The 27,170-nt window shown below is 29.9% G+C and overlaps 2 protein-coding genes across 3 annotated transcripts in view; one reads left to right on the top strand and one right to left on the bottom strand.

The window, feature by feature from the left end:
* Window positions 1-17,537, top strand: part of LOC136983832 (neuropeptide receptor 15-like) — a 34,189-nt gene extending 16,652 nt beyond the window's left edge. The window contains exon 2 of the mRNA XM_067280704.1: window positions 16,841-17,537. Coding sequence (XP_067136805.1) covers window positions 16,841-17,516 — 676 coding nt within the window. The 3' untranslated portion in view covers window positions 17,517-17,537. The remainder of the gene's footprint in view (window positions 1-16,840) is intronic.
* Window positions 17,538-21,165: 3,628 nt separating this feature from the next.
* LOC136984647 (regulation of nuclear pre-mRNA domain-containing protein 2-like) overlaps window positions 21,166-27,170 on the bottom strand; it is a 59,527-nt gene continuing 53,522 nt past the window's right edge. For both annotated transcript variants that reach the window (XM_067281728.1, XM_067281718.1), the window contains exons 8-10: window positions 26,819-26,990; window positions 26,570-26,749; window positions 21,166-23,774 (exon numbers count right to left, since the gene is read on the bottom strand). In XM_067281728.1, the coding sequence (XP_067137829.1) occupies window positions 21,727-23,774; window positions 26,570-26,749; window positions 26,819-26,990 (2,400 nt within the window). In that variant the 3' untranslated portion in view covers window positions 21,166-21,726. The remainder of the gene's footprint in view (window positions 23,775-26,569; window positions 26,750-26,818; window positions 26,991-27,170) is intronic.

Here is a 27,170-nt window from a genome sequence, read left to right as displayed (position 1 = left end):
GATGGCATTACTTTAACAGGATTCATATTTCATACAAAATATATTAAAAATCTCATTTTCTGGATTATTAACAAACACTGAACTATTATATTTCAAAATGGACATTTCATTGATGACCTTCAATTCCTTTTTATCCAAATTTTTTCATTAAATATTTACTATAACACCATACATAAGGTTTACAAAGTAAGATTTGTTTAAGTACTATACATAAATTTATACACATTTTTTAAAAAATATTTAACAATCAAAACTAGTTTTATTCAAAAATATTTTAAATAAAAATTTAAAATACATTATAATAGTAATAAATATATTTAAAATTCAAAAATTAAATCAAAAATATTCATAAATTTTGAATAAATAACGAGAGAAAACGATAATGCTTTAGCCTAATTAATTATTAACGCTCAAGTTAATCTGATAGGTCTATTAAATTTTACTATTTTAAGACGAACCAATCAGCGCTTAGATCCGAAAGAATTAAAAAATATTAATAAACCAATTAAAGTATATAAACGTATAATAACGTAACTTCTGTTTAGAAAGTAACATTGATTGGTTTGTTTAAATTTAAACATTTAGAAATCGTCGAATTAGCGAATTTTCTTTGTTTTTAAGTGCCAATTTTATAAAATTTAAAATAAATAATAATATAGTCACTGGAGACGTGAAAATAAAGTAATTTCGCGCAGAATTTTTTAAATATTTTTGTAATTTGTCTTTTTTTAAAGTTTAAACTGCTCCTTACTAAAACGAAGTCTTCTAACATATCCCTTCCCCTATATAGCGCCATACGGGATTTATCTTTTGAAATATGGAATCTGGTCTCATGGCATCTGTCACCTTCAAACGTCTATCATCCTTCATCAGTATCACAGACTTCAGTTTGTAAAGCTGTATACTTTAAAACTAGAAATATTTTTCAACGTGAAACTAAAGTGAATAAATAAAAGAAAAGGATTGCCAGGACAAATACAAATATCATTTTTCATCCAAGATCAGATCTACTACTACATTTATATATATAAATATATAATAAAAACTGCTATAAAACGTTATAAACGGAATTTAATCACGTTTTTAAGAATATTATGATATTAAATTAAGCAAATTACTATTTTTTTAAAAAAATCCATCAAAGAGTTGCGTAACTTTCCCGGTGAAAAGTTTTAAAAATTGTGTGTGACGCCATCTGTTACGAGATTTTACTTAAAGGCTTTTTATATTATTAATTATTATCAGTCGATATAAATTGCAAACTTCATTTTGACGGCAGAGACAAGTTTTATTTAAAAGAAATGGTAAATGCTAATAACGAATAAAATCTCCAAGTCCGATCCCACTTGAAGTAAGACACACGACCCCCTCTATCTCTCCACCCCGTTGAACTTTAACCACCAGCATTAATGTGCCTAATACCCGAACCTTTCTACCAAATTTCAGAAATTTTCGACAAAAGACCCACGAATTATTAAGCATCAAATTGGGTGAACAGAATCGTACCTCCACACACTTACGTACAGAAAAAACATCAAATTTCTGCATTTCTCGACGTTTCAAAATCCCAGAATCCAAAAATGTAAAAATCTCGGGAGTCATTTTTGAACCAATCGCCATACTTTCCCTCTACTATATAAGATAAAACAGCTAATAAAATAATAAATAAAATAGTCTTTTGAAGCAATGGATTGAGCGATAACACTCTCACAAAAAGAAAAAGGTTTGACAAAAGTAATCTAATGTCCTGATAGGACGGCTATCTTGAAATCCTCTATCTTGTATTCTACTCCAAGTTTTTGAATGGAAAAATGGGCTTAAGACGTATCAAACTTGTAGAGAATTTCACTAGGAAAATAATGTCGTACTTAATTTCAACACAACTCAAAATCATTTAAACCTTGAAAATGAGCAAAGTTATGTTAAGCGCACCATTGTTTTTCTGGTGAAATTCTTTACCAGATATGCCATATGCCTATCTTCCTATTTAAAATCTTCCAAGATAGCGAATTTCAACATGGTTTCCATGTTGGCCTAACAGGTTTTTTTTCTCTTTCCATTTCATATGTCGAGATATTTGATCACTATTGCCAACCTGTTTTTGTTTTATATAGTTGTTTTTATACTTTCTGATTACCCTACGTTTAAGTAAATTGTATAAGAAAATTCAAATAAACATAGGAGGTTCTCTGTTCATCAGTCGATATAAATTGCAATAAATATTAGTCGAAGGTGTGGTTTTCTTAACGATAATTGGTTGGAATACATAAAACAGGTGTAGATATGATTAATTTATACTTATTTCTACTTAGAAATAGACGTTAAATAATTATACTATAACAAATTATGGAAAATAGTTTTAAATGAACATAGACAGTTCTCTGTTTAGCTGTTGATAGCATTCGATAAACGTTAATGGAAAATGTCGTTTTCTTAACCTTGATTGGCTTAAATTTAAAAAAAAATGGGAGGAGACAAGAAGAATTAAGCATTTGTGGTCTAAAATCGTTTTTGGATGGTTATTTTCTAACAAATTCGCATAAAAAATTACAGAAAACTTTATTTAATGGTGTGGTTTTCTCAACAATGATTGGTTCAAATGGGAAGACATTTTTTCGTCAGACAATTACATTTTAACAAATTATCTTGAAAATACGTTTCTGCTATTCTAATAAACAGCTTGTAAATGGATCTATATATACGTTTTCTATGTTTTTTATTTAATTTTATCTCCTTACTCTTCTACCTCTTATTGTGTTTACTTATAGTCCATTCTCTGTGCAACCAACTCGAACTAACAATAAGATTTTGTTTTTATACAAGGACTAGATAATAATGTAGAATGTTTTCACCGAATTTTACAGTAAAGATGAATTTTCATTACTTCACAAAAAAGATGTCTTGAAACGAACATTGTGATATTAATTTCTCGAATTGGAGTTTGCGAGCTACCAGTTGAGATAGAATTTAAAAAAATCTCTTTAAACACAAAATCAAATAACGATATTGTCTTGTCAATAAGTGTCTAATAACATAATGGATTCATCTTGCAACTTCTAGTTAAAACATTCTTACATTTTCTTTTAACATTTCATAAAAATCAAATTAGGTAAACATCGTACAAAAAATCAACTGAACTTGAAACCTTAATTGCATATTTTACACTAATTTTTTTTATTTAATGTCTAAACGAGTCAGTTTACATTACCCTAACTAAATTTAGCATTATTGATTAATTAATTTTTTAAATATATATATTAAATCCTCTGCAGAAACCATTGTATCAACAGTACTTTTGCTTGAGGATTAATAACAAGAATGAGTCTGATTAAATTAGGTATTAAAATAATGTGTCAGGATTTTACTTGTGTTCAGTGCCTCAAAATACTAACTCAGTAAACATTAATTTACACCTGTTAATTAGTAATTATCATCAAGGTATACAAAAACGTATTTATATACGTAATTAAAGTAAACACATTTGATACTGATTAAAAATTCGTATTGATAAACTTTAATTTCGCTTAATTACAGATAAAAGTAACGTGATACCATTTTACAAAGGCTAATAATTGATTATTAGATTAAGTTTCTAAAGTATTTTCGTGTAGAGGTGAAAATAATATATAAAATCCAGCAACGAGTTGAGTAACTTTTCCGGCAAAAAATTTTAAATTGTGTGTGGCGCTAACTGTTACGAGATTTTATTTTAATAACTTTTTATATTATTAATTATTATAAAATGGCAAAAAGCTGAATTTTGAGGATAGAGATGAGCTTCATAAAAAATTGTAAATGCTAATAACCAGTAAAATCTTCGTTAAGTCAGACCCAACTCAGACGTGACACGTGACCGCCTCTATCTCCCCACTTCCTCGACCTTTAACAACCAAAATTTAATAGCATCAATGCCCCTAACACTCGAACCTCCCTGCCAAATAACATAAATTTTTGACAAAAGGCACAGGAGTTATTAAGCTTCAAAGTGGGTGAACAAAATTGTGTCCCCCCATACACGAGCATTTATACATATAGAAATCCCTCCAACAATTTTTCCATTTCTGGATGTTTCAAGCTCCCCTGAGTCTAAAACGTAAAACTCTTGGGGGTCATTTTTGACTGATTGCCATACATACAGGGTGACCTAAAAGTTAGTTAACCATTGTTCGTTTCGTTCAGAAAGTGTATACTGAACTGTACCCTATGTCAATTTGACGTCATATTTTAAACAAGCTCATTATAAAAATAAGGAGATGGTGTCCTTATTTTATAAATTAACCCGATGACGGTTAATTTTTAAAATAATTTCTATACTTATGGGTCCAAAAATCACTTATACCTTTAAAGATGAATATTACTGTTTTATTAAAATAAGCTGCTCGCCAATTTCACCAACTGAAAGAGAAAGACGTGAGTTTATAGTTTATATTCACAACTATACACGGACACACGAGAATAATACGGTTTAACTGACTTTTTGAATACACAAAAAAGGTTAACTGACTTTTGGGCCTTCATATATTTCTGAATTCTTGCTGAATTTGTAGACATATAATTTTTGTTACAGTATACAAGAAATTCAGTTTTTAGTATGTAATTTATTAATAGACATACAAATTTAAATGAGATTTATCATAATATCCTTTTCTAGCATATAACATATAGAAATAACAGCAAACAATTAAATTAAATGAGCAAAATCTATTTAGAATATAGACAGACTACTGTTTGATATGTTAGATATCAGTATAAAAACTTTTAATAAACCTGTAGGCGTCTTAAAACGATGATTCGTTAAGGTGAATGGAAAACTCCGCCTATTTTTCTTTCAACAACGAATCCTGTTTTTATACGTATTTTAAATCGTTTTTGTAATATTATTTTAATTTTTGAATAGTTAATGATACTATATTAGTAAGTGTTTGTTATTTAACGTAGAATCAGTTCAATTACTCATAAGTTGCCATTTTTATGTTAAAAATATTCGATCTTTTAGGTATATTGAAAAAGTTTTCTTTATAAAAATTTTGTAAGTTTGTTTGTCTAGACGTTTCTAATGTATGTAGTTATACTTCATCTTATAATATGTATAATTTTACGGTTCATATGCATTTAAATAAGAGTTAATACAGAACAAGATAATGCATAACTACATAAAATACACAAATTTAGAGAAATTATACGTTTAAATGAGTGCTAATATTTAGTTATGTACGGTAAATTGCATAATTGAAGAGTTCAGATATCATCCTCGTCATCCTTTTTATGAATTTGCAACTATTTAGTTTACACAGTTTAACAAAAATACTGTAAAATATTATAAAGTTCACCTTACAAGTATGGATGAATTTTTACAGTATTTGATAAAGCTGCTACTGAAATTTCAGGTTTAAATAAAAATATTTAAGCCAGTCGAATTGGAGAAAATCAAAATAAAATGGATCATATCTCGTTTCATTTTTAATCAGATTAAACCTTATTGCTTTCAAATTAATTTTACGAAGTAAACACTAACCAGGATATCAATAAATATAAAAAAATTAATTTAAAATGATTTAATTTATAGCATTTACCACGTTTAGAAATGATTATTATTATAATATACTTATTTTAAGGAGAATTAAATTTCCGACTAAAACAAAGAATAAAGTTTTGCAATTAAATTACTTTCTAATTAATATTTAATCGTAATGATTTTAAAAATTCAATTAGAACGTAATTAATTAAAAGTTTCCTACGATTCTCTGCTTAAATATGTTAATTATAAGAAATAAGAGCTTGATGATCTTTAATCAGGAAGAAAATTTTGATAATTTGTGACGTAATCGCTTGAAAGTTACAAGAGATTCGAAGAGTGATGCGGAAGAGGAGATGGAAAATTCAAGATGCGGATCGTGTCTGCTGGTAATCTTATAAAATGGAGATAGAAACTTCTTTTATATATTTATATGTATATATATAAGAGAGAGAAAGAGAAGAAAACGTGGATAAAAATAAAAACTTGTTGTCTGTATGGATCGATATATTTTGAGGGTGTAGACCTTCAAAATATAAGCCAAAATCTCAAAGGTTAACTGGAGAAGGATACATACTCTAGAACATAAACATGTTTTGGAAGTGTTGGCATCCAGAATATACGTCAAAATTTCGAATGCCTTTAGAGAGAGATTAGATATTTTGAAACATAAATAGAGTATTTGTATATTTCGAAAATTTCAAAGTTTAAGAGTATTGTCAATTCAGAGATGTAAACAAGTATTGGATGGTTGAAAGGGTGGTATAATATAAAGATTGGAAGGTATTGGGAGTCACCAGCAGCTATCAGAAAGCAGTAGCAGCTATTAGAAGACAGTAGCATCTATTAAAAGGCAGTACTACTTATCAGAAGGCAATAGCAAGTATTGGAAAGCAGTAGCATCTATTGCAGTGGCTGGTATTCGCAGATAGGAGAGACATTGGAAGACAAATATAAACTGATCAGCAAATCATTAAAAGATATAAAATTTTATGAAGTTTTGTCACTAATTATCTCATGAAATTCGTCAATATTTCGTAAAATTTCATGGAATAATTAGTGATACATCATCTAACAATACAGGTATTTAGCATTATTAGAATGTATCAATTTTATTTTTCAAATTTCGTTATGTGAATCCAGTTTACACTTATACAGATTTCAAATGATGATAGCAACATTAATTTAAATATATCTGGGTCAGTTAGAATTATTCAATTTTATTCACGAGAGATTATTAAGAATTAATTTCATTAATAAGTTAAAAATAATCTTGGGAGGATGCGAATGTGAGAAAATTAAAGATGTTTTCTGTAAATGTAATTGCTCACTAAGAAAAACTTTAATTGTAAATGAATAGAGCATAGAGTTTCATTTATCTAAAGATATATTTTTCAAAGTATGTTTGTCTGTCTGTTTCCTCTTAACTTTTATAAAGAGCTCGAAAGTGGTCTAACGGGGTAAGTTTTTACAAGGGATATAATGGCATTGTTTACAATTGCTAAAATGGTTTCTCTAGTAGTCAAAGTGTGTTCTGATTTAAGGTTATTTAAGATAAAACGTAAGGCAAGAGAGCAGAAAGTATTGAACGCGGTCCTAGAATGTTTATGAGCAGTCCTAGATTGTTCTAGAACTGTCCTGCTATGGTTCTAGATTTTCCTGGAACATTTCTCTATGATCCTACATTGTTCCGGGACCGTCTTACTGTAATCCTAGTTTGTTCTGAGACCGTCCTACTGTGGTCGTAGATTGCGCTACAAAAGCTCTGAATTTGTCCTAGATTGTTCTAAAACAGCTATGAATTGATCCTTGATTGTTCCGGAATAGTCCTGAATTTGTTCTAGACTGTTCTAGAGGTGTTAATAATTATGATTCAATGACAAAATTGGACTAAAGAACTATCTGAATAGATTAAAAATTGCGGAATATCCTTGAATACGATAGATCTATCTAGAATCATAAATGTAGTGCAATTGTGGGCATAAAAAGATGCAGAAGCTTCTTTCCTTCCTCATTTTCTTCATGCCATTCGAGGAAAACCATATTAAAATTTTAGTTAGTTTTTAGTCTGGATTTAATATTTAGATATAAAAATTCGAGTGAAATGTAACACAAACTTAAACTTTATCTTAAATTAATCATGTTTAGATTGCAGTGGACCATCTATGTTGGTATTTTTAGGCTTTTTTCTTGTTTTTACAACTTTTTCAAAAAAAAAAACTTTATAAAAACACAGTAAAAATTTAAAGAAATCAAAGAAAACTTTGTAGAAACTTCACAAAAATCAACCGAATTTATAAATATAACATAAGAAATAAAAAAATAAAGCACTAAATAAAACTTTAACCACAAAGTCCAAAACTGAATCAAGAAAATCGAAAAAAACCCTTAATTCGAGATTTTAATTCGTAATTTAATTACAAAAGTTATAAATTATAACTATTTTTAATCACTCAAATTAATTTAAAATCGTTAGAAAAATAATTGAAAATTGTATTATTTTAATCCATAAAAATAATTTTATAGCAATGTCTGTCAGTTACGCTGTACAAGTTACTATAAAAGCCTACAATAATGTTAAATTACGCAAAAATTAAGAAAATAATTAATATCTTGCGTTTAATTAAGGATTTTATGTAACATATATTATTTTTGTGGATTAAAATAATACAATTTTCAATTATTTTTCTCTGTTAGTTATATATTATTCAAGACATCAAATCAAAATATTACTTACTGCTGGAAAAACAGTTGACGTCACTCTCTTATTGTATTTTTTTCACTTATTCACCAAAATATAATAGTCTTCTTTTATTCTGTATGTCATAAAAACATCTTTTTTTAAAAAAATAAAACGTTTTTTCCATGATTTTTTTGACAGAATGCTGTTTTCTCTTTTCTTTCTCCTCATCTTGCTCCTCCTCCTCTTGTAAATCCGCGCTTCTTGCAATTATTCTCTTCTATTTAACATATATCTATATTAAAAAAAAAACTGTTTTCTCTCATAATAAACACTTCGCAGTCTTGTTTAAACGCAACAAAAGTTACACTTACAAAATTATCTTTGTCATATTTGGCTTTGTCTTTCTCATCTCCATCTTCATCCCTCTATTAATCTAGCTTTCTTTCTGTTATTCCCTTGTTAAAACTGCTTAATTTAAACACATATTTATATAAAAAATTGTTTTTTGCCTCATAAAAAACAGAACTTTGTGCTATTTAAACACAATTTGGTAAGCGTAACAAAAGTTACACTTACCAAATTATCTTTGACATATTTAGTTTTATCCTTCTAATATTCATTCTCATCCCTCTATAAATATATGTTAATAGCAATTATTCTGGTGTTAAAACTGTTTAATTTAAACATATTTTATACAAGAAAACACTGTTTTTCTCATAATAAAAATACCTTTATGTTATTTAAACGTAACAAGAGTTACGTTTACGAAATTGGCTTGTCATATTTCTATTGATGCTGTCATTATATATTCGCCTCAACTGGCTTAATCCTATTTCTTTTGAACCAGGGAAAACACGTTTCTAGTTGAATATACTCTTGTATTTTTGCATCAGAAATTTATCGGCTTCATTTCCTTGATATTTTGAATTTTAAATTGCAAATATCTTGAAGATCGTTTCGTTAGTTTGCAATTTATTGCAGAAACAAATTGGCTGCAAAGTAAATTAATTCCACAAAGAAGAGGTCGATTTAATTGGGTTACATATAAAGAAATCAGTGATCAATTGATGATACAAGTTAGTTTTAATTTTAATTAACTTCCTCGTGTGTTCGGATTTCTCGATGTTTTGGTCCTCCAGGAGCCCAAAAATGCAAAACAGCCCTTCAAAATTGCCTGTGCGTGGGTTTAGTTAGCATTACATCTCAACACTAGATAAAGCAAAAAGTTTGAAAGTTAGTAGGGTTATTTCTATACATGGGCCATTGATGCTGTTAAATTTTGGTAGTTAAAGGTCAACGGGGTAAAGAGATAAAGATGGCTCATCTGACATAGTTCGAACGGGATCAATACTTAAACTAAGTTTAACTCGTTATTAGCAGATGGCGCCACACACAATTTTAACTTTTTTTTTATTTTGCTGGGAACGTTACGCAACTCGTCAATGGATGTTTTTTTAATATAAATTTAATCAACTTACATTATTAGAAACGTTCTGTATAAATATTTCTAGAAAGAGAAATGAAAATGGAGTTTTAAAGCGATTTTTTAACATTTTCTATTGAATTCTATCCTTTTTTTCCAAAGTAATCTTTCTAATTCTTCCAATAAGTCTTGTCTTTTAATCTATAAACATTAATTACCTACTTTGTAAAGCTTTAAATCCACTTTTTTTATGATAAATTTCGTAGAAATTTGATGCTGCTGCAGCGAAACGTTTAAATTATATTTCTGATTAGTTAACAAATCTCTTGGACTACTTTAATGAATTGTTGACACATAAAACTCATTTTCTCTGATCTTTTTTTCGGTCTAGACCGGAAGTCACGTGATTTCAATTCAGCATTTTCCTCAGACCGGAGTTAGACGACCGGCACAACTCCGTTGTTATCAGGAAAAGTATGATTTACAGGAGCAAGGCAATACTAATTTGAGATCGAGAGCATATATTTTAAACTAAATAAATTCAAAATTGCAGCCCTGAATTGTAACGACGTCACAATAATTTTTGCTCGTTCAGAATTACACAATTTTATTAAAAAATCTAACTTTTACGTGTATAAATCTGTCTAAATCGATGAATTTTTTCTAGAAAATGATTCTCAAACTGTAGTTATAAGCATGTAAAGGTGTGTTTGATTGGTTGAGATAGGGCACGTTTTACGTAAACTTGTCGTCAGAATTCCTCGTCGTAATAATGAAGAGATGACGTCAATTTGACGTAAAGTTAAGCACTACTCCATCCTAACAAACACTCATGGAAATTTCCTTGAAAATAATTTTTAAAATTGCCAAAATATAATTATATTTTCGTAATTTTTTAAGCTGATAAGCAGACTTTTATATGCTTAAACTAGTTTAGTCTGGGAACCATTTTCTAAATAAAAATTACGGATTTAAACTGGTTTAGACTCACAAAAATGAGATTATTTTATATAAAAATTTTCAAATAAAATAACATTTATATACAAGAATTTTAATTAATTTTTAGGAAATTATTTTCAAATTAAGCATACTGAAATAACGTTAGTAATACAATTCAAATAAGCATTATCAACGTATAATAAAAAATCTTGCAACGAGTTACGTATCTTTCCAGGCAAAAAAATAAAAGTTAAAATTGTGTGTGGCGCCATCTGTTGAGATTTATTTTTGAAAACTTTATATACTATTAATTATTATAAAATGGCAAAAAGCTTAATTTTGAGGGTAGAGATGAGTTTTATAAAAATTGTAAATGCTAATAACGAGTCCGACCCCACTCGAGATACGACCCGTGACCTCCTATCTCCGCAACCCCGTGACCTTTAACTACTAAAATTTAACGGCATAAAACCCTCTAATACACAAACCTCCCTGCAGAATTTCAGAAATTCTGGACTAAAGGCCAAGGGGTATTTAAGGTTCAAAATAAGTTAACAAAACCGTGCCCCTCACACACTAGAATCCTTACATACAGAAATAGATCTCCAAATTTTTTCATTTCTCGACGTTTGAAAGTCATCCGAGTTCAAAAAATGTAAAATTCTTCAGAAGGGGTACATGTTTCCATACAACGCCATACTTTCCCTCGTATATAGGGCCAATAATAACCAAGAAAGTAAAAAACCCAATTAAATTATTAAAGTAATTACATTAACATCATTATCTGCTAAATTTCTTTAAAATTAAAGCATATTTTACAATGATTTCTTCCTTGTAAGGATACGAATCATCATTGAAAGAAGTAAGATGATAGGAGAAATATATTATATATATATCTTGATACACATCCAAGAGTTTTCATTTATTTGCTTTACTGTCAATAGTACGTGACATATTGGAGAAGGTAGTACTTTCCTAGCCATTTTGCAGCGTTATAATGAAATTCTCCCTCAATACCAGTTTAAAAAAAATTCGTTTTTACACCACTAAAACACCGAAATTAATTTAAATAATTGCTTTGAGTGTTGTTTACCACGTGAATTCAACGTTTAATTAAAACTGAGTGAATGTAAGATGATATTTTTCGATTTTAATTAAACAATTCGTAGTAAAAACCACGTGATTTGTATTAAATTTAACCGTTTTATTATAATTTCTTCATTAAATTCGATTTAATTTTATTTCAAAAAGTAATTTTTAATTAGTTTTGTTTTAAAACTTTTAAAAAATTTAGCGTAAAACACGTTTGTAATTTATTCATTCATAAGTAATAAATGCGTCATTCATTATAGTGCACGCGCCCGTTTAAATGAATGGAATTTTTTTTTTCATTCATACAAATTTACGCACGTGTACGCGCGCGCCCTCTAACTCTTTACAATGAACGAAACTGATGAATTAAATAACGTAAAACGTAATTTTTAAGCTAAATCCGTTTTTCATGAATGAAGTTAATTAAAAAAGAATTTATTTATTTTAAAATAATAAATTTATTTTACTTTTTTTAAAAAAAGGAATTTAAGGAAGCTTAACCGATTATTTTTACGTGTTTCTCTTTAATTTTATTTAATTTTTTAAGTGAAAACTGAGAGTTTCTTACGCTTGAAATTGCAGGAAAGTATGTAAATGAAAACAATATCCAGCATTAATTTCCGCTTTAGGTTGCCTCAATTAACGCTAACACTTCTTAACACTCATTAAAGGTTCGAAAAGGTAAAGTAATTATTGATCTAACGCATTTCAAGCTAAACAACTAGGAAAGAGTTTGGTGTTGATGCATCTGTAACCGTTTCAATTAATTATTTCTCATACAAAATAGGTAGACATAAAAGTAAAAAAATTAATTAAAAAGAAAAGAAAGATATTTTAAAACATAAAATAAAATACTATTTAGTTTTTACTACAGAAATCTTTTAGAATTAATTAAAAGTTAATTCAAGTGGAATAAGTATAGATTTGAAATAAATAAGTAAATTTATACTTAGCTAAATTAATTTTTTAAACTCAATTTATCACAAATAATCATTAGTTTCTATTAATTAATTAATTAATAAATAATAATAATAATAATAATTTTATAAAATTTCTATTATTATTTTTTACTTTCCCGGCTGTTATATAATAGAGGAAAAGTATAACTTCGGTCAAAAGATGACCCCCTTCCAAGAATTTTACATTTTTGGACTCGTGGACCTTGAAACGTCCAGAAATGCATAAAAATTCAGAGCTTTTTCTATATGTATGGATGTTAGTGCGTGAGGCATGATTTTGTTCACCCAATTTTAAGCTTAATAACTCCTGTGCCTTTTATCGAAAATTTCTGAAATTTTGCAGGGAGGTTTACGTGTTAGAGAGAGATGTTTCTAGAAATTTTCAAAAAAATCGGGCTATTGGTTCGGGAGATACGGCCCCACCATTTAATATCTTCCCAGCCAATCTGATGACTTAAAAAAGGTAATGATGGGAATTATTAAGGATATAAAAAAGTAAAGAATGCCGGAAAAGTTCAGCAACAACAATGTTGCCAGCTTTTTTATTTTAACGTGGATATGAAAAAAATTTTCCCACTCAGTTTATATTAAAAATCAAGAATAAAAAAGTATTAATTTATTATTAATAATAAATAAACAAATTTAAAATATTATAACACTCATACAATTAACAAATTTATTTTTTAATATCTCTATCTTCTTCCTATTCATTTATTTTTAAATACTGTATAATTATTTCATAAAATAAATATTCTTAAGATAGTTTATATATATATATATATTATTAATTTTTTAAATTTAAATTAAAAGAAAATAGAAATGGTAATTGATTTTTCAGGATTCATAACCAAATTATCGATCAAGGAAGGTGAAATTTTTAATCAAATAAATATATATATATATTTATTTATTTATTTATTTATTTTAATTAAATTTTTTAGTTTTGTAGCTAGAAATTAAAAGATTGTGAGAGTTTCCAGTCAAAAGTTTCACACATCTGTTGCACACAGCAAAAGAAAAACATAAATAAAAAAATATATATCACAATTTTCCCCTTATATATATAACAAGATAACAAATAATATTGTAACAATACAACAGTAAAAAAAATAAATAAATAAAATTGCAATAAAAGTAAAAATAAAAAGAGTGTAAAACAACAAATTCCCTATTTTTTTAATGTTATTTTTTTCTTTTCAAAATTAATTAAAATTAAACAATTTCTACTTATATAAATTAATTTATAATTTTCTAAATTAATAGAAATTTTTAACAATTTTTTTTGTATAAAAGTATAAATTAATTTTTATTCTTATATAATTATTTATTAAATTTGTATGCTAATATATAATTATTTAATAATAAAAGTTAAATTATGACATTAAATTACATAGTTATTTATATTTTATACGAGAAAAATTATTATTAGTTTAGGAAAATTACATTTAAAAAAATGCTTAAAACATTAATTAAAATTTAAAATGTTTTGTATATATTAATTTATATAATTATGTAAATTTACGTAACTGTGTAATTTCATGTTATAATTTAACATTTATTCTTACATAATTATATATTAATTTAGTATATAATTATATAAGAGTAAAAATTAAATTATATGTTCATTTATATTTTATACAAATTGTCACAAATTATTATTCATTTAGAAAATTTAAATAAAAATATAATGTTAGAAATTAATAGGCCTTTATAATTTATTGCCATATTTTATTTTAAAAAATTTGCTATAAACTTTTTTATGTAACAGGCCAGGTTTTGTTATGTGGCTATTGAGACTAGGCTTGTTTTATTTGGCTTATACACTAGGCCTGTGTTATGTGGCTTTAAAGAGCCATGCCTGTGTTACACACACAGGAAGAAAACAGGCCAAGCAGCCTCTTCTGTGCAGTTAATGATGCAGTTAAATAGTAAAAATAGTAAAAAAGTTAATAAAAAATATTTTAAAATCATTATTAAGCTGGTTAATTGATAAATCGGCTAAATAAAAAAATTTCATTTAAATATTTAAATGTTTTATAATCAATATTTTTCTGTAGACAAACCACATTTTAATACTTTATGATATATATATATATATATTTAAAGATTTAAATTCAAATTTATAATAATTTTTTTTTACTTTCTCTGTCTATCAACAGATGGAGGCAGGTGTGCAGTATATTTTCATTCAAATAAAACTTAAAATTATAATTTGGAATGAATTTTTTGTGATAAATTTAAAGTAAAATTAGGAAAATCAATGTAGAAATTTTCATAATTTTTCTTTAAATTTAATCACAAAAAATTCATTCCAAATTATAATTTTAAGTTTTATTTGAATGAAAATATACTGCACACCTGCCTCCATCTGTTGATAGACAGAGAAAGTAAAAAAAAAAGAAATTATTATAAATTTGATTTTACGTAAATTTTCCCCTTGGACATAATAAAATAAAATTTTAAAATTACAATATTTAATGATAATTAATTAAATTTTCTCATTAATGATTATTAATTTAATTGTTTTTTAAACACATTTTTCCTTGACCAGAAGAGTAACCACACAGAAAATTAAACAGAATGAAAAGCCTGTTATTTAATTATTTACAAGGAAAAATAATTATAAAGGGAGAAGCTTTTAATTTAATTACTTGTTTTAAAAAACTCTTTATTTGTAATATTGTACAAATAAAAAAAAAATAATTCCTCACTTAATGACTCAAATCCGTAACTTGTTAAATACGTGACTTAAGTTTTATTTTTTAGGAAAAATTGGTAAAAATTCTTCTTCAATTTAATTTTTTTATTTTATAAAAAAAGGAACACTGCAATTTTTAATTAATCTAATTTAAAATACAGTAGAGCGTCGTTAATCGGAACGTCGGTAATCGGAATCGCCGGTAATCGGCACGATTTTCAGTCGGACTGTGTCGTGCTGAATCGAACGTTTTTGATACTAAATTTACTTCTAAAGTATAATTTTCATGTTTTTTATATTCTTCAATATATTTATTTTGTTTGTACAAAATGCAGAAATAATTTTTAACGATACGATAGCCTCGATTATTATTATAAAAATTTTCGTTAGGCTTAAAATCGACGAAAATTCAACACGAAGCGACACGCAACGGAGAAAAATTTGAACGTCGGACAGGTTAATATATTTTTTCGTACAAAGTCGGAAATCGGAACAAATGACTAATTGGAACAACCCCAGTCCCCAATTGACTCCAATTTTCGACGCTCTACTGTATATGCTCTCGATTTTAGTACTGTCTTGCCCCTCTAAATCAGACTTTTCCTGATAGCAACAGAGTCATGCCAATCATCTGTCTAACTGGGGATAATTTTGAATTGAAATCACGTGGTTTCCGGTCTAGACCGGAAGTTTGTGTATAGTTAATCGGGGCCTCCTCCTACGCTTTCTATATCTTGTGTCGATTTTCATCTATCTAAAACCTTTCTTGAGATTAAGGAAGGACAGTTAGTGAAAATTTAAATTTTAATTATTTTTCTGTTGTACACATGAATCTAAATGGGCGCAGATGAATTTTCTTTCGTAATCGCTTAAGCTGTGTATAAAGCTGTTCACGGTAACTCTGTTTCGCTGACCAATCTGGTCTGTTGGACGTTGCAAAACGCCGTTGACAATTGTTTTTCCAAAAGTTTAGAAACTTGTCTCAGCCAATAACCTGGCTGAGGCAGCTATTTTTGTTTGGAAATGCTGCATACGTGGCCGGTAACTGGATAGGAATATTGCCTAGTGTTATCTCTGTACACAATTCTTGGGCAACAAGTTATATTTGGAGAGTTTTAGTGTTCGCCCTTCTTGAAGTTAGGTTAAAATACTCATGATTTAGCACCTGTTGTACGAATTTTAAAGGTTAAAGGCGCTTTAATCTACGGAATTATCCCCCCAAGTCGTTGGACGAACATAAATCTTTGGTATAAACCGCGGGACAATTTTAAATGGTTATAAAATTTATTCTGTAGATTAGCGAAGATACAAGATGGCCGACAAGCTTTGATTAGTTTTAAATTTGAAATCTACCAGCCAATCAAAACAACACTTTCAAATTTCGAATGTTAAACGGGCTTACTGCAAATTAAAATTCTTTAATTGCGGTAGGATTGAAGTTGAAGCAATATTTTAAAAATAACTTTTGCTTTATATAATTTACACCCATGATAATATAAAATTAATTAATTAAGCACTGTTTAATTTGCAGGTATATTGCCATCATCCATCCAATCACTGCTCATATCCTGTGTTGCAGAGTAAGGATCTTAATCATTATCGGATGTATCTGGCCTTTAGCCATGGCTTGTGCTTCTCCCAACTTGATCTTCCACATCTTGAGCACCGATCATCCCGACTTCACACCTTGTATCAGTAAATTTCCAAGCCCCGTTGACTTCTTCATCTTCAAGTATATAGAATCGGCATTGTTTTACCTCATCCCACTCTTTCTCCAAGTGACACTGTACGTAAGAATAGGAAGAAAGCTCTTCAGACCAGAGGCATTACGCTCCATTGAACCTTCCATAGGTAAGGAAAATTACGCAGGAACCATGAAGGCAAGAAGAGGGGTTGTCAAAATGTTAATAGCTGGAGTGACTGTGTATTTTGTCAGTTTCTCCCCCCATCAGATTTTATTGGTTTATAATACCTTTTCCAAAACGAAATTCCAAGAAAATTGGCCCTTCTTGATTTTCGTCAATATCATGGCTTACGCATCGTCCGCTTGTAACCCACTTCTTTACAGTATATTCTGCCAGAAATTCAGGCAGAAATTTCGTAGTGTACTGTTCTGTGGGGACAGCTCGGATAAATCACCACCAACAATAAATTTAAAGTCGAGAAATCGTAACAAGAGCCTGAAAACTACAGTTTCTGAAGTCTGAAAATGAAAAATTTTATTTCACGAATTTCTGTGCATGTTTTAATCTACGTTTGCTTGTTTGAACATGTCAACACTTCAATGGTGCTGAAATAAAATTCTAAGTATCCAAATTCGTTTTGTTTCATTTCACTGACGAGATTTCGATTTTATACCATAATAGAGATCAATAAACCTCTGAATGACGGCCAATGACGGAAACGTAAGAATGGCCGTTGTTTAGAGGTGGGTTATTGGAGGTCCAACTGTACAACTAATGCGAAACATTTTGACTAGATTTTGATTAGTAAATGAAAGGTTATTTCAGGATTCATAAGAGACTCATTCAATTTCGTCCATGAAAGTTTTGTTTTTAACGATAAATGCATTTTAAATTCCTAAAATTTAAACACAGTTCACATTTTTTGTACCTAGTTTATTTAAGTGGGCCATAGATCTTCCAGCATCCTTATCCAGTTAACTGTCATTAGCTAGAATATTTTTGCTTGTCAAATTACCAGTTAACAATATCCACAGTAAACTAAAAATCAATATATAATTCTGTATGCAATTCTCGTAATAAACAAAAATTACTTGTCCAGTTGCAGAAGATATTCAATTTTTATTTTCTGTATCATATCCCAATTGCAAATTTTAAAAATGAAGATTTGTTACTTGACCAAAAATAGAAAATGGCTACTGATGCCATCATTCGAGATATGGTCTGTTCAGTTTTCTAGGCTTTCAAAAGAACAGCAAAGAGGAGCATGTAAAATGCCACTTTTAACAGACTTTCAGTATGGAATGCAAGTGGCACATTTGCAAGAATTCCATACAAGACATCAGCTAGTGTTGTCATATGCAAATGGAAGATTGGGGTGAATCCATCAAAAATGTCTGGGAAAACTTCCCAAGCTAACAGAATTTTACATAAAATGGTACACACAAACCATACTTTATCACTGTATCAGGTCACACGGACCCTATGAACGCCCACCAATGTCCGAGTGGATATAATCACAGAACACTGATAGTTGATCGTGGATTCGCGACTGGCCACGCGAAATTTTCCGGTTTTCTTCACGTTAGTAACACCTAAATAGGGGCATATTTCCCATAAATGATCTACCAGAAGACATTTACCCTCAGTAGATCGCCCATTTGTGTGACTGGCATAGCCGTAAACTAATTAAACCCTGTGTGAGAGTTCTTGACTGTTAGCTTAATACAGTACTACAGGAAATCGTCGTTGGTTCTAAATTCAAGAGACCAAAAAAAAAAAAAAAAAAAAAATTGGCGACTTCGAATTATCGAGATTGTACTGTACAATACGCCAAATATCACGTAACTAAGTAGTAAGCAAACGGAATACTGCTACGTATACAGAACGTTACTTTATTTAATTAATAATTACTAATAATAACATAAATACTATATAATTGAACATTGAATTTTCTGCTAGTCAGGATATTCGTCTTGAATATCCCTGCTAGCATTCACAGCATTATCTTCAAGCGTCATGTTAACTGTAGACAGGGCTGCATAAACTTTCCTTGCAATTAACAGGATTTCGAGGTGCGCTGGTATTGTATCTGCATTCATTTTGGAATTCTCATATCAAAATCCATGGCGCCGGTTATTGCATTATTACTTAAATTCGGATATTTTTCGTTAAGGCTTCCCATTCAGGTGGCATTTCAATTTCTTTATTTCCAATCTTGAAACCCGAAAGTCAGTCGAATTTAAAGATAACAGAAAAAAGTAGACGCTGGTTAACACGTAAATCCGTATATCCACGGCCGTGACAGACAGTACAGTTACAAATTAACGGGATTTCGAACTATACGAGTTCGAATTACAAGGATTTCCTGTATATGAAGAATTTTTCCATGCTATGGTTTACAATGGTCGTGCAGCTGTTTTCTACCGTAATATAAGCTAGACCCTGACTGAAATGGTGTAAGGAATGCAAACTTGAAGTCTAGACCAGTTGAAAGCCATTCTTGCAAGAGATAAATCAAGGTCACAATCGGGGCGGATCCACATAGGGCTTAAGTATTTTTTTAATTGTAATCAATATAACGTAATTGGTCAGTAATTAATCAATGTAAATATTTCTTTATTTCTTATGTTTTTTTATATGAGATATAAAGTTTGTCTGACATTCAACACCATTTCATAAATAAATATATTTCAACTGTGATTTTGATGTTATTAAACCCCAATTTAAATTCTTAATCTAACAAAAAAATGGGGCCTCATTGGATTTTAATAAGTCCTAGGCCCCAAAAAACCTAGATCCGCCTTTGGTCACAATCTACAGTCAAATGGGCATGTCTAGATTTGGCAAATAACAAGGGAGCATTTCCTTCTATACCATATTGTCCCAATAAAGAAGTACCCACCAGAAGTCAAATGGATAAAACCACTGAACACAGGTAGCCCAATTGGTTGAGTTCATGCCTCATCAATGGGCTAGCTATGTGGAGTGTTCTTTAGTTTTCTAAAAAGATCTGAAGTTTTTGTAATATTCCTCATTCTTAACTGAAACAAAACTTACTTTAATTTATGAAGATAAATATTTTTCATTCATATTCTTAGATTCTGTAAAATACTGTAAGTAAACACTAAACCTAATCAATAATTTGTATGGCATCATTTTATGTCACAAATCAAACTAATATATCTGTATAATAAAATCAAATAATACATTCACAGGTCAATGATCTGTGAATATATTATTTGATGATAATTTAATATTTAAAGGAACAATTCTAAAATGGTTCTAACAAAATTTCATACAAAACTCCTAAAAGAATTAGCCATTCAATATTTGGTATTGCATAATTCTACCACTCCAAAGAAAATAATCTATCACCACAAAACAATTGGATATCAAGTTGTGTACTTGGTATCATATGTACTGTACAAGGCATGTTCAACAGAAAACTGGAAAAGTGCCATTAAAAGTCGGGAGGATGAGCAATAGCATAGTAATTTTGAAATACAAAACCTCCAAGTCAGAGGGAACAATAATTGTGACTGGTAACACTATTGATGCACAAAAACAAAAGACAATGGACCAATAAAATGTCAGCACCTCTCAAGAAATGCACAAAGCAATTAGTGTTGTCCGATTTTTTAAAAAACTAATTGACATCCATTGGCACTAATAGTTGACTCTTTACTGTACATGACGACTTGTACATAGATGTACAAGTAGAGTTCTAAGGTTCCAAATATGGCCACAGTTCTGTGGATTTTTCCATGGCATTCACTGTGGACAATCTTCCCCAACCATAGAGAATCTTACACAGAACTGTGGCTGTTTTTAGAATGTTAGAGCTCTACTATACCACCCAACCATCTTTGGAACCTTAGAACCACCCAACATCTAGCACGAAAAATGTTCTGTAATAATTACAGAATATTTTTTATACTGTATGTTTGGTGGTATTGATAAAGGATATTAAATCTAATAGCAAGTGTGCAACTTGATATTCAATTTTTTTGGAGATAGAGCCTTTTGCCTTGGGGTGGTAGAACCCATTTTACATCTTTAGCATGTGTAAGTTCTTCCAATTAATTTTATACATCATCAGTACATTGGTACTAAAAAAATGTGTGAAGTAGCTATTTAAAAGCTTCATCAAAGCAGTTAAACAGACAGATAATTTGTATTTCTGATGTACAGATTTATTTTTTAATATGTAAATATCTCACAATTCAAAATACAATACTAGCATTACTAAACAATGGAAATGGATAAATTGTGTGATAGTTCATTCTGGTATCATGACAATCTCCACTAAATCCATTCATTTGATTTTGTGATGAAATAAAAGCCGTCAAAATAATTTCGGATCCATGTAATTTTCAGCTGCAGTAATGAAAAAATAAAACAAAGTTCATTCATGCAATAAAAGATGCCATCCGGTGTTTTAAATTCATTTTCCTTCGTCTTGACCTAATGTTAAAAAGATGGCATGCTACTTACCGGTACATCTGATTTGGATCCTAAAATTACTGATACAAATGTTGTTCGATTTTGCACGATGCTAACCGTATGATGCAAGATGGTTGTCCGTAATTTTTCACATTTTTATATGCTAAAATATTTGATAAAGTCAATCATTTTATGTAGCACGTTCTATGTAAAGAGTTAACTGGATGTGCATTACCGATCAATGCAATGTTACGAGAACAGTGATGATGCAGACAAACACAGTGATGATTCACATTGGATATCGTGGTGGAAAGTTTCCTCTCATGCCAGCAATTGGTGGCGGAAAACGAGGATTGAAAGGTGGAGGATTGTAGTGACGACGATAGTCAGAATCGTGAGAGTTCCACTGATTTCTAGGATGGTACGATGGATGATAAGGATCTTGTGGAAATCTTTGCTGATAACTGGGAGAGGGAAATCTCCGGTCGTAAAATGATTGTCCTCTTCGTCTGTTCGGAGTGGGAGGAGATGGCCTCTGTTCCCAGAGTTCTTTATTCCAATCCCATTCACTGTTATCGACTCGAACTGACTGAACAGTTTGTATTCTGTTACCATCTAATGGTACATCGACTTTAGGTTGTGCTGCATTGTTTTCAACATTAGTCTGTCTATCATCATAATCTTCCGAAAAGTAATTCACTTCAGATTTATTAACAGATTGAGCCTGAGATATAGAAACTTTATTCTCGTCATTTTGGATTCGATCTGGAAAGTTTCTATTATCTTGTCTCATGTCTTCATCGTTATAACTTTTTGTCTCTATAGGAGGTACATCAGAAATATTTTTCTCAAATATATCATAACTTCCTACGGGCTTGTCGGCCAAACTTTTTATACTTTGAATTGGTGCACACTGTGAAGGAAGAGATTCAACCGGTTGAGAATTGGATTTCGAGGAAATATCATGATCACTTTTAGAGGAATTTGAAGAAATCGGTATGGTTGTGATATTACTGACATTTGTATGAATATTACTCGACCAAGATGTTGATGAACTAGACATTATTTGACTCGGAGGCGGGACTCTTAAATCGATATCGACATTAGTCTGCGGTAAAGATTCTTGAATGGTAGGAACCGAATTATCTTCTTCATCTGATTCACCAATATCCATATCCATTGGTTCCAAATTTTCTTCTTCGGCATTGAAATCTGACTGTGAAACATTCTGCTCCTGTTTAGGTGAAGTGTGTAAATATCTGTCATGATCCACTTTAGGAGAAGCATGCATATATCTTTCGTCTGTATCTCCAGATGCAAACGGATAACTAGATGGTGTTGATTCTGATTTACTGAACATAACAGAGGTCGAATCAGTTTTATTATACATGAGTGGTGCAGATTCCGATTTACTAAACATCATTGGTGACGGTTCTGTTTTGTATGATATTGGTGCAGGATCTGTTTTATTGTAGGATACTGTTGTGGGTTCTGCTTTGCTAAAGATCATTGATCCTGAATCTGTTTTACTAAAAATACCAGGTGTTGACTCTGCTTTGCTAAATATACCAGTAACAGATTCAGTTTTGTTAAATAAAGGAGTGGAGGCAATTTTTGGTTGTTGCATAGGGTGTGTTGGAAAAGGCATATTTTTAGAAGTGTAAATATTGGATGAATTATTTCTGTCAGTAGTACTAAACAGCTGTTTGTTTGGCATCGACTTCATGTATAATGGAGAATTAGGGGGTGAATTTTTATGCATTGGCGGAAGAGTTTGTGGATAACCGCCACCCATGTTTGGCCGAGCATTTGACATTCCCATATTGTATGATTCGGAAATCATTGGAGTAATATTACTTGTTGGTGGATTCACTGCCGATATTTGCTGAAGATGAGTCAAACTTTTTAAAAGACTCTGATGCAAATCATCACTCGTAAGACTAGATACTACCGAAACTACCTGAGGTAAGGCATTACTACCAGAAAATCTCGTATCCTCATCCTCAACCGGAGTTGCATCCCTTCGGTTCTCATCGTTGACGGGTGTGCCCAGTTCCCCAATATCAGATTGATTTTCACGATAAGACGGCATCTGCCTAGCCGGTGAATTAATATTGGAAAGGTCCACACGAACGGGAGTGCTTCCAGTGCTCGGGGTCTGATTTTCGAATACTGAACTCTTAAATATTGTCGGTAGATTAGGAATGTTTTCCATAAGACTTGAAAGACGAGTCTCAAGACTACTGTTTTGCGATATTCTGGGATCCAAGCTGAAGGTTTTGGTAAATGTTGGATTATTAGTATTGAATGTTCCAATCCAAGATGTCATTCCTGATGCTATATTATGAAATAAAAAAAAAAAAATTCTGTAATGCACTAATAAAGTTTATACAGAAATCAAATATAGATTTTATTAGATATACTATTAGAATCTAATTTATCCGTAAATTTACAGTAAAGAGGTTCTTGTAATTGATAAATGAAAACAAAATCCAAAATATTATTGTTCTAATCCAGGGCTTCTTAAATTGAGGGTCACAACTGCAAAGAGGATCTCAAAAATTCTGAGAACAGTAAAATTTTGTACTGCATATTTATGTGAAGTGGCATTTTCACTGTTTCATCACATAAAAAAATGTAAATAAAAAGTTCAAATGTACTGACAGACTCTCCCAAAATTTTGTCTGTTACATAAAGTAACATGAGACAATTGTAGTATATTTTATTAATATTTACTTATATAAATTCTATTTGGCTTTCAGAGAGGCACAGGCCTCACGTCTTTGAGTGATTTGAGTCCTGTCTTCGCTCTTTTAAATCCCAATTCAACAAAACACAGACAACCAGCCAAGGCAATAAAGGCATCATCCTAAGGACAAAACAAAAATCAAATCTGAGCAAAAAATCTCAGAAATTTCTCACAGACAGTCTGTCCTGAATATGTTGGATCCATTTGGTACCTCACCAAATGGCCATCTATATTGCAGTCTTCAAAAAATATATAAATAAAAATCCTCTAGTGCTCACATGGCAGAAAAAAGTTAAAAAGCACTAACAGTAAATTCAATATTTGATATTGTAAACATTATTATTTAATTATCATCTTATGGCCAGTAATATATAAGTAGATTTTCCTCTTAGAAATTAGTCTCAGAAACAAATAAATCAAATTCTCATTTTAATTAGCATATTATCATTCACAACTAAAATGCTTCTAAAGATGTGGTTATATTGAAGCTGGAGACATATTCTAGTGGAAATTAATTACAAGAAAGTTTAACATTTAAAATAAAATTTTAAGTACAATTGAAAGAGAGCTAGAATAGTATTTGATATAATATTAATTGTTCTATTCAGATTTCCATCTGAGGAAATTGTTAATTCAAATTATTAGCAAGTATCCAGAAATCATTTCTCAAATGACTCATTGTCATCTACATCAGTGGTTCTCAACCTTTCCAAGTTTTATTACATGAGGCATTAGCATCAATATATTCAAAAATTGATAAGCAATTCCATGTTTACTATTCTCAGGAAATAATGAAGCAATAAACTAATAAACTTTAATTTATCAAATAAAATAGAAACATGGAATTGTCTGTAAATATGGTAATATATTATAGTATGTTGGAATAAATTTGCAATAAAAAACTTCAAAATCTTTTTGTAGAATACTCGAGGCAGGTTTGTAGAACACTGTTTAAGAACCACTGATCTACACGAATGAAGATAGCAATGTTTTATAAAGCAACCTATTAAAGAGTTGTGAAAAGTTTTACCTTTTAAAATGCCAATGTAATGTCGATATGCAATATAACGGGGCTGGCTTGATGCAAGTGGAATGTGTGAATTCACACAAATACTACAAGAAAAGGTGTGGAAGGTTTTTGTATATTTTGTTGTATTAAACAATTTTGAAATTATCATTTTTTCAGTAAGTGAATCTACTGTACTACATTACACAAGTGAAAGGAAACCAATGGATAAAAATGAGCCAAAGTAAAAGTTCATAAAAAAAATTCCAATTCAAGAAAGCTTTGAATTGTCTTCCACAATAAAGCAATTTTTAAAAGATAATAGGTTAAATTATAAAAATATGGGCGACCAAAGCTATGATAATGGGTAGAAGTCACAATTTCTATAATCTAAAATCAATCAAAGAACCACATCCAAATAACTTCAGGTAATAATGAATTTTTTTTTACAGAACAATACTAAGCCGATTCCAATTTCCTGAAAGCAGTTATAAAACCCCAAAAAAATGGCCAGAGATTTGAATGTTCTTGAAAACTGAGCTGAAAGCTCCCATTAAATTTAAAAGAAAACATGTTTTGATGAAAACAGAATGCATTTTCTAATGGGTTATCAAAGACAAATGAAGGGAATTCAAAGAAAATATTTTCAACAGTATGTTAAAGAATACAACAGAACAGTCAAGAAACAATTTGTATTGTTTAGAGAGACACGGAGCCTTTTGGATATATTTGGGCCATAGAAAACTTTGCAATACATTCATGCAAATCAATTAATGGAATTAGTTCCTAACGGTTTGTTAACAATGGTTGCGAATGTTACAAGCAACAGAAGAAATTTTTCAACTGAGAATTTACTGAAACTTATTTAAGGTCAATGACAACTGGATAACTTTGCAACTGTATCAATTGAAAATAGGAAAGCAGATAAGTATATATTGATGACCTAAAAAGAGAATTTGCCAATTAAAATCTAAAAAGCTTCATTTACTATTTAATTTGTGTATATTTTTTATAATTAATAAATTTTTCCCCTATAAAAACAGCACTAGACATTTTTTTCCAATGAGCCAGCCACAAAAACAAGTAACAGTAATGTTATTTATATAATAAATTAAATAATAATTCATTATAAAGGGTTTCATATTGTAGTTTATGTTTTACGTTAACTGTATTATTCTACTGTTAAGGAATCAAATTTAACTTTGCGTTCTACATCATTCATTTGTATTCATTGCAAACAAATAGAGAGTCAAAAATTTTACTAAATAAAGGATAATTTTAGTTTCTCAAAGATAGAAATCTAGTGTTTTATAATCCAATACCTGTTCATTCATTACTATGGCATTTAACCATAATGCGAATAAAAAAATATATTACCAGATTCCTCCAGACCACCTGGTCGAGGAGACTGCTTTGCCGCAAGTGGCGGTGTCATGGTTTGTTTTGGCAACTGCAACTGCTTATTCTGTGGCAGAACGATTTCGATTGGTGGTTGTTTAGGAGATTTAGTTTCTTGAACGGGAACTTTCACTGGCTTTTCTTCTGGAGGTTCTTCATCTAAAAAAAAACAATATTCAGGTTTAATATAAATCACTATTAGTTTCTTTTAAAATAAACTAGCAATACCTTCAAACTTGGATTTACTTTCTAGCAGGGGAGATAGTAATGGTCCTTCATCACTGTTAGTAGGCGAGGGTGCATCTGGACAGGGCGATGGAATAGGGCTAGGTATTGTTGAAATTAACTCATCTAATTTCTTCTTCTGATTCTTTACTCGGCCACTAAATGTTCTGTATGCCTAAATGTAAGAAAATTATCTATTATAAATAGGACCAAGTAAAGTTTACACTAAAAAAAAAAAAAAAAAACAATAATTGTTAACAAATTATAAATAAAAAAGTTCTCTTTACAATTTTTTAAGTTTAAAATAGACTGCATACAACCATAAGAATGACAGACATACAGGATGCTCCCCTCA

The sequence above is a fragment of the Centruroides vittatus genome, unplaced genomic scaffold (assembly GCF_030686945.1).
Source record: "Centruroides vittatus isolate TY-2023 unplaced genomic scaffold, ASM3068694v2 contig_120, whole genome shotgun sequence".
NCBI classification, from domain to species: Eukaryota; Metazoa; Arthropoda; class Arachnida; order Scorpiones; family Buthidae; genus Centruroides; species Centruroides vittatus.
Note: the sequence above shows the minus strand (reverse complement) of the source record. Positions and strands in the feature narration are given on the sequence as shown.